The sequence below is a fragment of the Triturus cristatus genome, chromosome 10 (genome assembly GCF_964204655.1).
Source record: "Triturus cristatus chromosome 10, aTriCri1.1, whole genome shotgun sequence".
NCBI lineage: Eukaryota > Metazoa > Chordata > Amphibia > Caudata > Salamandridae > Triturus > Triturus cristatus.
Window position 1 is genome coordinate 303366008 of NC_140593.1, and position 15108 is coordinate 303381115.

The 15108-nt window shown below is 42.1% G+C and overlaps 1 protein-coding gene across 3 annotated transcripts in view; it reads left to right on the plus strand.

The window, feature by feature from the left end:
- The window catches only part of MINDY3 (MINDY lysine 48 deubiquitinase 3), a 256241-nt gene that overhangs the window by 55060 nt on the left and 186073 nt on the right, over window positions 1–15108 (plus strand). For all 3 annotated transcript variants that reach the window (XM_085631243.1, XM_085631242.1, XM_085631241.1), the window contains exons 5-9: window positions 958–1128; window positions 2253–2304; window positions 3523–3637; window positions 4497–4570; window positions 7962–8041. In XM_085631243.1, the coding sequence (XP_085487369.1) occupies window positions 958–1128; window positions 2253–2304; window positions 3523–3637; window positions 4497–4570; window positions 7962–8041 (492 nt within the window). The remainder of the gene's footprint in view (window positions 1–957; window positions 1129–2252; window positions 2305–3522; window positions 3638–4496; window positions 4571–7961; window positions 8042–15108) is intronic.

The following is a 15108-nucleotide window of genomic DNA, read 5'->3' on the forward strand; positions in this document are numbered from 1 at the left end:
CTGTGTAGTGTAACTTGTAGGTTGGGGAGAATCATCCAGTCCCAGAGACTGGCATGTTCGTCAATTTCCTGCCATAAACCAGCCATTTGAGTGCCCTTGTCCCTAGCCCTGCTGTTATTTCGGAGTTAGTAGCTAGCCAGTAAACGTCCGGTTTCTTTATAAGCCAGGTTGCAACGCTTTGTTTCATTACTGGATGTGGATTCGTAGGAGGATCTTAATTTGTTAGAAAGTGCCAATATCATCTCAATCTGAGACCTCTAGCGCTTCCAACACTACCTTCCCCCCCCCCTCATGCATTCCCTGACCCTCATTCGAGCTAGGCCTAATTTTAATTAAAATATATTTACTTTGTTGCAAATGTAAACATAAATGTATGGGTAAGTGAATGCCTTGTGCCTCTTATATGGCATGTCTATTATATGGGCCCCGAAAAACAAGATTTAAATATACTTTTATTTATCGTAAGCCTTAGCAATGGTGTAGGTGTTTAATGCCGGTATTACCTTCTGTAGCAGGATTACACCTGTTGTATACGTTATTTCTTTATTACCACATTAATATTGTTGGACAAATTAAATCCAGTTTCTACTTTACTAATGTTAAATCTTTCAAGACCTGTTATCTCAGTACGCTAGTTGGTGTTTATAAGTTTCAGACTATCCGAAAGGGTAAGATGCAGAATTTACTTAAAATATACAACTGCTATCATTCTGAAACTTCTTGCTGAATTAAATCTGTCACCACATTTCAGCAAAGAAATAATAATACCGTCGACCTCAAAACGTCTACGTGCCAGTAGTGAATAGACTGTTCTCCCTAGAATGGGCTTCTTTACCTTGCAAAAAAAAGTGGCCTTTGTAAACAGATGATTTCTATTTACATATGTTAATCATGTACCAAAATCTCCACATTAACCAACTGGAAAAATCCTCTTATTTCTTTTTTCCTACTCTTTAGTGGAAGAACAGAAGAAAAACCTTTGCCAAACATTAATTGACATTTTGGAAATAGTTCACTCTAGTAATTCACAGTCGTACTGCTTAGTATCCTGCCTGAAAGAAAAAACCTCTGAAGAATCAGGTAGCGTCCCTGAAAGTTCTGCAGAGACAAGTCGACAAGATCAGTCATGTAAGCCAAATTCTTTTATTTTTTTTATTTTCAAATATTGCAGTTATCACTTTGTTCTTCTGATTGATTGTTTTTCTTGTTGCGATTAATTATTTCAGTCACATTCCCTTGCCTTTCCCACCCCCCTCTTTTTTTTTTTTTTTTTAGTGTTAAAACACAGTTCTCATATTTTTCCTGTGTGATCAAGCGGATTCTCTTACCTTCTAACCTTACCTAACCAGCAGACTTAATGAAAGTCCTAGCGAGGTAGCTACCATATGTGGGAGACTATGCCCTTGCTATTGGCCCTCTAGCCATGCGCTTACCTTGACCGCCACCTCTCTTCCTAAAATCCCTCATGCCACTGCCAGCTCATTCACACCCTCTCCATTCCATAGTTTTGAAGATGCTTAGATGTTATTTAGAGTAACCTTTTCACAGTAAAGACTTTCAATTTACTATGTATTCCTCAACATTCAACCCTGTTGGAACCATTTTGAGCTGCAGGACATTGCCAGCGTTCACATAAAGTGACTTAAAATGTATAAGGCTATGGTCAGTCAAATTATAAAAATTGAACAAACTGGAAACTTTTTAGGATTCTATGACTCTAAATAATTGTTTTCATGTAAATTCCAGTACCCCTATTTCTTTCATAAGACAATATACACATTTAGAATTTGCTGAGTAAATATGGTTTACTCATAAATTGATACAGTATCTAAGGTATGATTGTTAATCTTCAGTTAGTTGGTATTCTAATATATAACATTTGTGTTTTTACTTGACTTATTGTGGCAAATTTACATTTGTAGTGTTCTTGGTGAACATGTTGGCACTGGGTTTTCTTTTTTTTCATACTGATTATGTGCCGGTTTAAAAACTTTAAGATAATATTAGGAGACCGTTTCAACATCATGTAATGTTGTGCTAAGTGTGCACATGATCTTCTTTACCATCTAAATCATTTTAAATCATGGTAAACGTATTAGTTTGTAGCTGGATTTTCCATAATAACTAACAGTAGCAATTATAGTATTGACCTAGAAAAATCATTAAATTAACCTGCTAAATGATGTTGGCTTGCTGTTCGTGTTGTGTTTTTATTGCTTAGTGCAGTGCTGAAAAGTGTGTTTTTTGTGTAGCTGCCTTTGCTGCTGAGGAGCTTGGCTTTGAGCGATTTCATGCATTAATTCAGTAAGTAAAATACATGTTGAATTTTAAATGTGTATTAAACGTTTTAAAATGTGAAATCAAATTTTTCATGGTGTGATATTGTTCTAACATTGCTAATACTAATGTCAAATGTTATGCCTTTTGATTATTAAATATTTTTTTCTTCATTATATTTCAAACTGATTTTGTCCAGCTGTCCATGATGGTCTATAGTTGTGTGCTTTATTTCCACAAAGTTTATGTACTGTACCAGTTAAATTGTCTCCTGATTAACAATACGTTGCATGATACTTAATTGTGCCTTTGCTTGCCTCTCACATAAACAATACCATGATATTTTGGCTGTATTGAACCAGATGATGGCTTTAATATGGGTTTGAGGTACCCTTTGTTTTTAACTCTGTCAAAGCTCAGTAGAAGCCAAAATGAGAGGAAATGAAACTTAATACTGTATTCTTTAAAACTGATATTCATTGTGCATAATCTGCTCCAATTTAGTGTATTGTCCCCTACTACCCACTAGGCCTGTTCGTGTGGATTTTCAGCACCGGGTGTTTGTCCCATGCTGTAAAATCGGCGTGAACGGCACGATGTGCAGCACAAGAGGGTGTTGCTTCTTTTCTTGCCACTCGGGTAGATTTTCTACTCGAGCGGCAGCTTTCTCAACGCAAATGGAAGGTTTCTCACAGCTCAGGCCCACTGCCTCCTAACATAATTCAAGTGTTACTGTCTTTAGAAACATTAATTACCTTTACGTTGTGTTTTTTTTTTTTTTTTTAAACCTAGGTTATTTTTTGGAAATATTCTATACAATCAAGGCCAGCTGAGTTTCAAAAATTCTAATTGATTTACTGTTCTGTGAGTATCCACGTCCATGATAATTGTAAACAAGTGATTGTAGCAAACGCACAAGTCTTTCACAATGCATTCTGGCTGGCAAGTGTAGCCTGGCAAGTGACAGAATGCTTCTGAAATGGCATTGGTGCCATCTGTGTTAAATGGGTATTTGTCGTAGCACCAACCTTTGCTTGTTTACAGTCTCAATGGAAAAACCTTATGCGACCGAAAAAGCAGTAAACACATGAAAACTTTAAATACTCAGCTCGTTCTATTTCTATATGATATTCTGAGAAAATACAAATTATCGACCATAATATGCTGTTGAAGTATATTTTTAAAGGGTTTGTTTAACTTTTCAAATGTTTTCTAAACTTATTTTCACCCCTTTTCTCCTCTTAGCAAAAAAACATTCCAACGTTTTTCCGAATTTAAGGATGCAGTGTTGGATCAGTATCCTATGTGGAGGAATAGATTTGGCGTTTTACTTTTTCTGTATTCAGTCATTCTTACAAAGGTTTGTTAGCAGATACATAGTTTTACTTATTATGCAGGAAATATGCATGCTTTTTTTATTTAATTGGTTTTCATGATTTCCTACATTTTTTATTTCAGTGGGAGAGTAACCTAGATCTGCACTTTCATTATGTACCGTGTTTTGTGACTTGTTACTATCGACTGCACTGATTAATATGGGGGCTTTTTTCCCGTATCTTGATGGGTATGACTTAAACTGTAGCTGTAACATTCTGAGTTTGTTTGAGGTACACACTGTTTTTTAGAAACTAGAACAATTATTGTGCCACTCCTAATGAAGCTGTTGACCGCAACGAAGATATTTTCCTGTGTGCTCAAGTTTACCTTGTGGAAAACACAAAAATAAGCCTTATTATAAATCGACCTTTGTCTTGTGTATCACACCCAGCTAAATTTATTTCCAATATATATCCTCCAAATCACAATTTCATATCGCCTTTAGTTAAATTCTTTTGCACTTCATGCAATATAAGGTTGAAAACATCCATATTTAGAGCTAAGGCCTTTCATGCCAGTCATTAAAAAATGTGTTTTGCTGTCTTGTTACTCTTTTCTATAACTTTAATATTGTGCAGTCTTGGCTTGCACTCTGGGTCTGCTCTTATGAGCTTCACAGAAATCAGGATTCCTGTTTGTTAGTGTAGTTGTCTCAATAACACTAAAACTGGTTTTGAGGTTAAAATGGTCTGCAGTATTGCTGACATGCATATCACCCCACTTTTATGATTCTTCAATTGTAGTTTTAATATGCGATCAATTTTATTAGTGGGCAAATTAATAAGTTATAATTTCTCATTTTTTAAAGGTCTGTAGCTAATTGAATTAAATTACTTTTTTAGGGTATTGAAAACATAAAAAATGAAATTGAAGATGTTGATGAGCCTTTAATAGATCCTTTATATGGTCATGGAAGGTATGTACAGTTATGTAGAGATGTATAAATATTAATTGTAATCGTATCGCATATTTCTACATGGGTTTAAGTATTTCGATTTCCAAATCTGTAACCCTAATCAATATTTATAATTTTATTCGTTAGAAGAATGTAAGCTTCACGCTACAAATTCAGTAGTTTCAAATTTGCCTTCTGGCTAGGTAGATGTCTTAGGCGGGTGATATATGCACCTGTATATCTGTGTCAATGTTTGTTCCATTAAGCACACATATGCTGCAGGGTGAACATCTGGCATCAATGTGAGAGCTCCATATTTGACATGACAATCAATCATAACATTTGTAAAGCGCACCACTTACCCGTGAGGGTCTCAAGGCGCAGGGGGGTGGGAGATGCTGCTACTGCTCGAAAACCCAGGTCTTGAGGAGTCTTCTGAAGGACAGCAGGTCTATGGTCTGCCGTAGGTGGTTGGGTGGGGAGGGTGTTCCAGGTCTTGGCGGCGAGGTGGGAGATCGATCTGCCGCCGGAAGTCGCTCTTCGGATGCGGGGGACTATGGCGAGGGCGAGGGCGGCGGAGCGGAACTGGCGGGTGGGGGTGTAGAAGCTGAGTCATCTGTTGAGGTAAGCTGGTCCGGTGTTGTGGAGTGCCTTGTGTGCGTGGGTGAGGAGCTTGAAGGTTATCCTCTTGTTAACTGGGAGCCAGTGCAGGTCTCTCAGGTGGGGTGTGATGTGGCTGGGCGAGGGAGGTGGAGGATCAGGTGTGCAGAGGCGTTCTGGATGCGTTGCAGCCGTCTCAGGAGTTTGGCCAATGCTCCTGCGTAGAGGGCGGTTCCGTAGTCCAGTCTGCTGCTCACGAGGGCCTGGGTGACTGTTCTTCCCGTTTCGGTGGGGATCCACTTGTAGATCCTGCGAAGCATGCAGAGGGTGTTGAAGCATGAGGAAGAGACGGCGTTAACCTGCTTAGTCATGGAGAGGGTGGAATCGAGGATGACCCCTAGGTTGCGTGCGTGGTCGGTGGGTGTTGGGGCTGTTCCCAGTGCGTTCGGCCACCAGGAGTCCTCCCAGGCCGAGGGAGTGGATCCGAGGATGAGAACCCACGTCTTGTCAGAGTTCAGCTTCAGTCGGCTGTTCCTCATCCATTCGGTGACAGCAGGCACTGTCTTCATCTGGTGATGTGTGCATGTAGTTTTTTAAACCTCTATTACACCAATAGGGAGGGAAGGGTTTTTGAATAGTGTTCTTCCTTAGCATTGTCACTGCTGAAGGTGGAGTTAAACATGTTGGGTTGGAGGAAAGCTGATGTAGAATCTGGGGCCTTGGATGACAGTGTCTTTCCTTACTGCTTGCTTTCAAAGTTGGGTACAATAAGTGGAATACTTCTGGATGATTTTTTCAACTGCCTGACCAAAGAATACGTTCTGAGTTAGGCAACAGATTTGGGATTTAGTTCCAGTGGCCCCTTAAGACAGTGTATTGTTCTTTGAGTACTTATCACGTAATGGACACATAGGGCCCAATTCACAAAGCTGTTTTCTTCCTAAAATGTCCCTTTTGCCCGAAATGGCTCCATTTATTTCTGTTATGACTTCATGGAAGGATTCCTGGAAGGCTAATATTACTACTGTGGATTCCTCTGTCACGATTGTGGAGAATTCCCAGTTTGTAACACCCACACAAAGGCTGGGGAGTGGGTAGATCAAGACGTGGCTTGCTAAGTTTTTGAACAAAAATAAACCCCTTAATATGTTGGCAGTCATACTCTAATACTACTGTTCCCCTACAGTGGAAACTATCTTGGTTTTACTGCAGTTAAAGTACTAATTGGGGTGGAAGGTGAGTGGATCACCACCAAACTTGGAGAGGGAGTAAGAGGAAGGGGTTTCTTCATAGAAAATAATTTAGATTGGAAATAATGGAACAAAAAGCCGCCTTCCTCTACAGCATTTGCCACTGTTCAGACGTGGTGTCCCTAGCCTGAGCGCTTATCTTTGAACAACTGGATCTTGCTGTGCCCCTCTCGTGTGACAAGACATTATTTGTGTTTACTTAAGACCACCTCTCTAGGTGATTAAATGCCTAGTTATAGTCATACTCCCTTCATTTCAGTAGTGATTTTGTTTTTCATTTGGTGCAGAATGCTGTTTATGGGGGTGCACATTCTTCCAGTCACCTACATGCATCTGATACCTTCTCAAGTAGGACAATGGCTCATTATCTATAAAATGTATTTTTCCTTCTTTGATCCTTGTCACATCTTTAGGGAGTTGTAGTAGATTCTCTGGTGCCTATTCCTACAGTTAGGGGAGGGTGTTGGGACTGGTTGCAGTTTCTTTATGGTGGATAGGATTGTCCGTTCCACAGTACGTTTTATGTTGGTAATGTTTTGTCGTGACTATGAACAGGGATTGTGTACCTTTTTACTGATGTAGCAATAAGCAGTCTCTCAACCTTTGCTGGTATGTATGGATTTATTCCATGTTATAAAATCAAGCAATACTCCCATTGGGTCTATTTCTGCTTATGTGCCTGTACACTTTATTACTACACGTTTTGCGGCAGGATGTAAATTCACAGTAGATATGACTTCACTGCTGTCCTCAAATGTAGTGATGGTATCGCCTGAATGTGGGATCAGATTTGGAATTACCACTGAACTATAAAAGATACTAACATTCTGTTTCCAATTAAGCTAGAAAGCAGAGTCTGCTTGCCGATTATCTTCTCATTATGTTTTTCTGTTCCACAACAATCCATATTCAGAGGTTGCCCTTGGAGAGTTACTTTCTGTAATTGTGGGTTCTATTCATTATTTTTCTATATAGTCCTAGACATGAGTGAAATGTTAACACACTTCATTATTTGGAAGCTGCTCATTGTTCTGTCCAACAGCAGGCAGAAATAGTTAAACAAAACCCTTATATCATTTAGGAGAAGAGTACTAAGAAATCTCCTTCTAGACACCTACTTCTCTCCCTCCTCCTGTCCCCTCAACGAGGGCAGTTGGATGCTTAATTTTAAGATATTCTCTTTTACTGTGAGTTTCCTTTACAATACTGACCGTGTTCTACAATTTTCTAACGACACAAAATATCGTTTGCAATCAATAAATTCTATAGCTCAGTAGTGTGCTTTACTAAAACAGAAACTAATTTATTTTGTTCTAACAATGTTTTGTGCCATCTATTGCATGATTATTCTGTGAAAATGAGTGAAGATTCTCCCCTTTCTGTGCAATGAGTGAAGATTCTCCCCGAGATGGTGGCCACTAGTTCTTATATTTCATTCACTTCTTAGCATGTTTCTTCTTCTGCTTTTAATGTAATCCGACAATATAACACGCATTTGCATAGAGAGCACCTTTATTCTGGTCGGATGTGTGCTTAATAACAAATATTTTCTTTTTACTTAGCCAAAGTTTGATTAACCTCTTGTTGACTGGGCATGCTGTTTCTAATGTGTGGGATGGAGATAGAGAATGTTCAGGAATGAGTAAGTGAACTTTTTATTGTGTATATTTTACTGTAATTCTACCTCTATTGATAAGTCATAAAGTTAATTTCTCTGTTAAAATTAACCCATTTTTAATATCACTGAGAAGTGTTGATCAGTCATGATGTTTTTAAAGTATGGGAGTAAGACCCCTTTAATAATATCACCTGTGTGCCATTTGAAGACTGGCAATATTTGTACTCTCCTCAGAGATTCCTATAATACATTTTGATTCTTCTTGAATATGTGTCTTGTGGGAAACATCCGGAACGAGGCCGGAGCCACGAGTTGCGTAAGCCTGCAAGCGTAACCACGCTTGCCCGAACACCGATTTTTGCCTTAACCACACACATGCATGGTTGAATCAAATGCGCTGTTCGGAATGGGTGGGGAAAGAGAAGCGTCGGGCAGCAGACACAGAAAGGCATGTAGGGCTGGTGCCAGGTCTGGAGGGGGCGGCATTGTGGTAGATTTATGGAGAGTGTGGGGGTTCGAGATGGTTTTAAGGGATGGTGGGGGTTTGGGGTAGTTTTAGGGGGGGTGGGAGGTTTCGGAGTTTGGGGTAGTGTATAGGGGTTAGTGTTGGGTGGGTTTGGGGTAGTTCTTAGGGGTGGGTGGGTTTGGGGTAGTTTTCATGGGGGTCCAGGATATTTTTTTCCTGATTGGTTTTAGGGCTCAGGGAGGGCGATTGGGTAGTTTTTAGGGATTAGGGAAGGGTGTGGTCCTTTTTGGGATGAGGGGGAAGGGGATGGTAACCTCACCCAATCATACCCCTTTACCATGCATGCTTTTTTTTTTTTTACTGAGTTTTATATAGCACGAAATTGGCCCGAATCGGGTATCGGAGCGCTTTACATAGCACCAGTTGCATTACATGAGGACACATTCATTGTTCGTCAGGCATGATAAATCGTGGTAAAGTAATGCGTGGTTAAGACGCTGTCGTTATACAGACCGCGTTGTTTAGGTATGCTGGGTTGAGGAACTCGTTGTTCCATCATACAACCGTGTATTATATTTCTTTTACAGTTGTGGTCATTGCTGTTAGTACATATTGCACCTTTTTCTCAGAAAAATGTGCCATTGAATATCCATGATGATTTGGTGGTGCTGCAGACTAGCAATTAGCAGGCTTTATACTTGCACGCATTGTTACATACTATTTAGTCACTGAGCCTGCCTTTTCATTGGTGTGAATGCACGTTCATTTGGAATCTTTGTTGTCTCCGACATTAGGTAACAGAATCTTCACCGTCACATTTGTTATTGGCAGTGTACTCTGTTCCTTTTTATGTTATCACATGTTTTCTTTCCATAGCAAGTTATAGAGACGTTTTTGTTTTTTATTTAACTTTGTCTTAAGGGGCCTCTATTTTTATGTAGTTTATGTCCACATAAAACAACCTAAATTTCTTGAAATTAAGTATAGTGTTCTGGTGTGCTGCCATTTTGGGACCCTTGAAATCCCTAAATTGTGATCCTTATGTTTAACTAGATGTAATAGGCTTCACATATTCAAGAACTCTTCTTAATAAAAAATGTTTGAACGTGCAAATGCAACGCTGTCAACTCCCAAATCAGATTTTCTTCAGATATAACTTTTGTCTTGGCCAGTTGAATACATTGGGTTCTTGATCACTGAAGTGAGAATTGGTAATGTTAAATTCAGGGGTCAGTTTTTAATATTAGGAGTGGAGAGTGCTAAAGAACAACCAGACCATATGTTCTAGTTCCCTGGTTTTAATTCAGTTTCAGGTCTAAAGGTTGATATTTTAGTTGGAGAATAAGTCGGAGGATAACCGTTTTAGCTTGGGCCCACAGTTAAGGAACAATAGTTTATTTACTTCACCTGCATTCACTTGTTTACTGACTGAGCTGCGTTTAGCATAAACTTCTTATCATAACATCTCCAGTTGATGTTACAGTTGTGACATTCTACTCTGCTTTTTCCTGCTTTGACCATGCTGTCAGCACTTTGATACCTTTGCTTTCAAGTTTCCATGTTGTTCTCCTTGCCTCAAAAGTACATTAAATTGAGAAGTTCTTCTTAATGTGTTTGTAGTATGTCTAGGGACAGCTTTATAAACTTGGCCCCACTGGATAAGAGCAAGATTTTATATTTTTAACCGGTGTTTGCACATTTTCTTCCAGAGCTGTGACGAATAGAGACCAGATCTCCCAGAAGCCTATAACAATTGCTGTCTCTTTGATATCATACAGTCAGTATTCCTTTGCCACACAAGCCCCAATACATTTGCGCAATTTCACAGTGCCCGCGCACAGCTGTTTGGGCCAGTGAACAGTCAGTGGCCATCTTCTCTACTTCTTTTTCAACAACAGTCTGTAAGGAACTGGGGAAGGAGGTACTGTCTACAGCTTAGTCTGGTCCGTGTGCGAGGAAGCCGCACTTTGAAGACATTCTGGCTGACTACCTTTCAGCGAAGAAAAAGCAAGCGGTCATAACGGAGGACTAGTGCTGACTGTTTCATGCTGTGGGACAGGAGGTGCACAGACAGTAAACTACGATTTCCAGTGGCCGCAAACTGTGTGCCTAGCGAGATAGGGCCACCTTGGATGTTCATGTATACCTTTCCTCCTGGTTCACAACATCCTGTGCTTCACATTTGTGCTACAATGTTGCTGCAGCTGGAACATTGGTACATGGCTATATGAATTAATTTGCAGAGATCTTTTGCTTCCTAGAGTGTTCTGTGGACATTTTGGATTACAGTTCAGTGTCCTGAAGCCACTTGCTGTTGAAAACAAACTTTTGAACTATTCCTTGCACATTTATTCTAACTCCCACGAGTGGGTTACAGTTATCTGCACTCTTGATCATTGTGTGATCTCTTAAAAATCCCTGTGAAGAAATATGGAGGATTATTAAGAAGACAATCATATATGTATTCATGAACCTTCTGCACATGGTATTGGATATCTAGCCTGTGTTTATGTTGCTCAGAGAAGGGAACAACAATATTTTATTAATATTACTTATTTTGCAGTCTATACTCCCCTTCAACAAAAGAGCGTAAAGTGATAACTTGAGTTAGGTATTCTAAACATAGGTGTTAGTGCACTTATACTTCTGAGGTATTATTGTTTGTATGTGTTTACTTTTCAGGAATTGCTAGTTTCTATAGAAGTACATATTGGAGTATATGGAGATATTGCTAATCTAGCTGTAGTATTAATAGTTTGTGTTTTACAAAAACCATAAAAGCACAAATAAATACAATAAAAACGTGTACAACAATCTTTTCAAGGTTAGTACTGTTGACAGCAAAATTTCAGTTAGAAATAATCAATAGCATTCAAACCTAGGTACAATGGTTCATCTGCAGAATCATAAAATAGCAACTGAAATATGCTGATATTGGTAAAATATATATGCACTGAAAACCTCAAAGGTTAAAGTAGCGTTCTAGTTATGTGGAAGGTTCAGTAACGATGTAATGTTCTAAACTCTAAAAACTACTGAAATTCACCAGTTATCTCAAGTAGCTATAACTTGTGGTGTAAGGTAAGTATTATTCGTGTACCAGCCATGCACAGTTTGACCATCAATTTTACTCCAAATGTTGCAGTGATACTATAAATGATGTAATATGTTGGGTCATTAGCAGTGCATGGCGAGAGTTATGTTTACTTAAGAACTTATAACTGGAGAATTTCAGTGGTTTTTAGAATTTAAAACGTTAACGTTGTTACTGAACATTTCACCTAACTAAAACGTTACTTTAACCTTTGTTTTTTTTCAAGTGAATTTGAAGGTTTATTTAAATGTAAAGTAATATTTAATTTATTTAAGTACCATACGTGAATCCAACCACCCCTGCCCTTGTGTGGTGGGGGGTTGGCTGCACAGGGCCTGGCCTGCGACACCCCCCCCCCCCCCCTCCCCCTCCCTCCCCCCCCTCGCAGGCAGCCAACTCTATTCTGTGCATGACCTTTGGCCATGCACTGTGAGGGGTTGGCCACAAGGCCATAACCCCCATAAAGGCAGCCAATCCTACACTGCACAGGGCCTTCAATCGGCTCACTGCGGGGGGGATGGGGTTGGCAACACCTGGCATGCAGCCACCCCTTGTTGCACATGGCCTTAAGCCGTATGCAGTTTGGCCACAGGATTTGTGCCCCCCCCCCCCCACCCACCCCCAATCACCCAAAGGCAGCCAACTGCACACGGCCTTCAGCGGGGGAAGGGCAAGCATCTTTTTAAGGTGGGGCTCCTATCACTACAGACAGGGAAACAGCTCAAAAGTTTGCTCCCAGCCACAGGCAGTATTTTCAGAGCTCATGGTGACTGGGAGCAGACCTTGTATTTGCTGCCGCTTGGCAGTAGATTAAAAAATGCTCCCGCAAAGCAGTAGCAAACAGCGGTTACTTGCCAACACCTGTGCGGACAGGGAAACAGTTATGTCCTGGGGGTAGGCTCCTCGGATATAGCTAGTGAGCCGGCCCCAGGGAATGCTACCCCCCCAGGGCCATAGTGGCTTGAGGAGGGGTGGGCACGGGCCCCTCCATCTAATGACATCAGGCTCCGTGGAAGGGGTCCCCAGGGATACAAGCAGCTCGCAGAAGGTCTCCGCGCCCACCTCCCCTCAAAACATAATTTGTACCCCGGGGACAGGGTCTTGGGAACTGAAAACGGCATGGGGAGGGACCGGGGTATCACTCTTTCCAGCCCCCCCCCCCCCCTAGAAAATTAAACCAGCCTTGGTAGGGGAGGGCCATGTGCTGCCCCCCTCTCCCAAAAGTAAAGCGGTGTTGCTCAAACCGGATTGTGGTGTTTTTCTATTTTCTTTTTTTTAATGTTCAAATCAAGTGAGTTTATTTGAGGTGTCATCAGTGATGTAATAAGTGAGGTCATAAACAGTGCATTATGGGGCGCAAGTTATAGTTGGCTCGGGTAACTAACTCCTGAATTTCACTGATTTTGTACAAGTGCATTCTGAGCCTACCTAGAACATCCTTGTAACCTTTGGTTTTTTTTTCAGTGAGTTGCTAAGGTTTTTCAAAATCTATTTCCTACCTATAATGTCAATGTAACCTTAGGTTTTCTTAAGTGAATTGCAATGTTTTTTTAACTGGTAGACCCATTTGGAGAGTGGTGGAGAAACTGGGTGGGGCCTTAAACCAGCTCTCAATAATCCTGCTGTAAGGGACTTTCTGGAGGTAACTGGAGTGCTTCTTGGACACCACAGCTCCTCAGCATCCAAAAGCACTTCATCCCCCAACCAGTATTGCACCAGGAGGCACGTTTATCTGTGAAGTCCTCACACCAATCACACTCTGTGGAATTTACTGGAGGTAACAGGAGGGATAGTTGGCCCCCAAGGACCCTCTGGGGCCATGTGGATTTCCCCCCTCTCCCCCCCAGCACTGTGCCAGGAGGTACGTTTACACAGTGTTGTGTGACCCCCTACAACCTCTCAGCATTCCCACTGTGTGGATGCCTACGGGAGATAACAGGAGGGCTTGTTGGCCCCCAAGGACACTCTGGAGCCAAGTGGACTTCATCCTCCCCCCACCAGTAGTGCGCCAGAAGGTGCTTTTGCAGAGTGGTGGAGAAAGGGGGCAGACCCTCCGGTGACTTGCTGAACACCCTTTTTTAATGTTTTAATTTTATTTTACTCTGGAAGGGGGAGGCTGCGTGGCCTCCCTTCTCTGAGCCAATTTCGCCCGGGCCAGGCAGAGGGCCGCATGTTTTTCGGGCCCGAGGACCCCAACCCCCGGCCTTTTTATTTACTTTTTATTTTTTTATATATTTTTATTTAGTGTCAGCGGGGCCCTCCTCCCCAGGTGGATTTCAGCCCCGAAGACCCTGTCCTGTGGGGCCAAGCCTAGCAGCAATATGGAAGGGGTTGCCATGCAGCCCCCCCTTCCTGGGCTGGTTTCAGCCCCGGGGACCCAATTCCCTCCGGTCCCGGTCTTGTACAGATGGGGAAGGGGGGACTGCACCGGAACCCTATCCCCTGCTGCCTGGCCATTGAAAGTGGGTGCAGGGCACCCACTCTCCACTAGGACTGCCGGTCCCTGCCGGCTTCCTGCGGGAGCCAGCATTGCTTTGACACAGAGGGAGTTGCTAACAGGCAGCTCCCTCTGACTCCAATTGTGCTCTGCTTTGAGTAAGCGAGAGCAAAGTGCTCTCGCTTGATCAAAGCAGAGCATAGTTTGCAATGGCTTGGCGGAAACGGTAAAGCTCCCGCCAATCCATAGCAAACAGCTATGTCCCGGGGGTGGGTGTGTTCACTATCATGCCAGTTCCACCCCTAATGTGGGCTACCTGATGTGAACACGAAAGCTAAAATACCACCATCTTGGTTTTTGGTAGAATTGGGCTCACTGGGTCAGTGTTATGCCCTCTTAACCACATGAAGTGACCATATACGACGTGTAGTCCCCCCTAAAGCTAAGTAGTACCTACCACTCCCCCTAACGCCTCTAAATTGAGTATTTAGGTGGTACCCCTGATGCCAGGAACTCAGATTTCACAGTCCAGAAGAAGAGGAAAAAAAAAAGCCGTGAAAATGAGACCTGAAGACATGCTATGGACCTTTTGGCACCACACTATGCCTGCCTGGACAATTGTGAAGAAGCCCACTCGTCCTGCCCATGAGCCTCTGCCAAGAACCCCGGTAGACTGCCAGCCCTTCACAAATTGCCAGCAATCTCCCTTAGATTAGGGGAGTTACTCGTCTGCAGCAGCAGAGTTCGATTTACTGTGCAGCCGCTCCCTGGTTATACCAACGCTACAGCTGCCCAGGAAGAGGTCACTGTGCTCCAGAAGGTCAGATCAGTCTTCCCACCAAGTGAGAAGATGCCAGGTCCAGCCGGGGCCGCACAGCACCAATACCATGTGTACCACATCCCATGCACCAACCGAAGCCTATTTGAGTACTACAACACCGAGATAGAGCAGCCGTCGAGGGACGTCTGCACAGCAAACCCGCGGCCCGTTTGTCCTTATTTTAGCGCCCTCAATTGGCGAGAACGACACTTGCAAGGACCTGCGACACACCAAACCAGTCGATATAACCACTCTTCACCCGAGCTCCCCATCC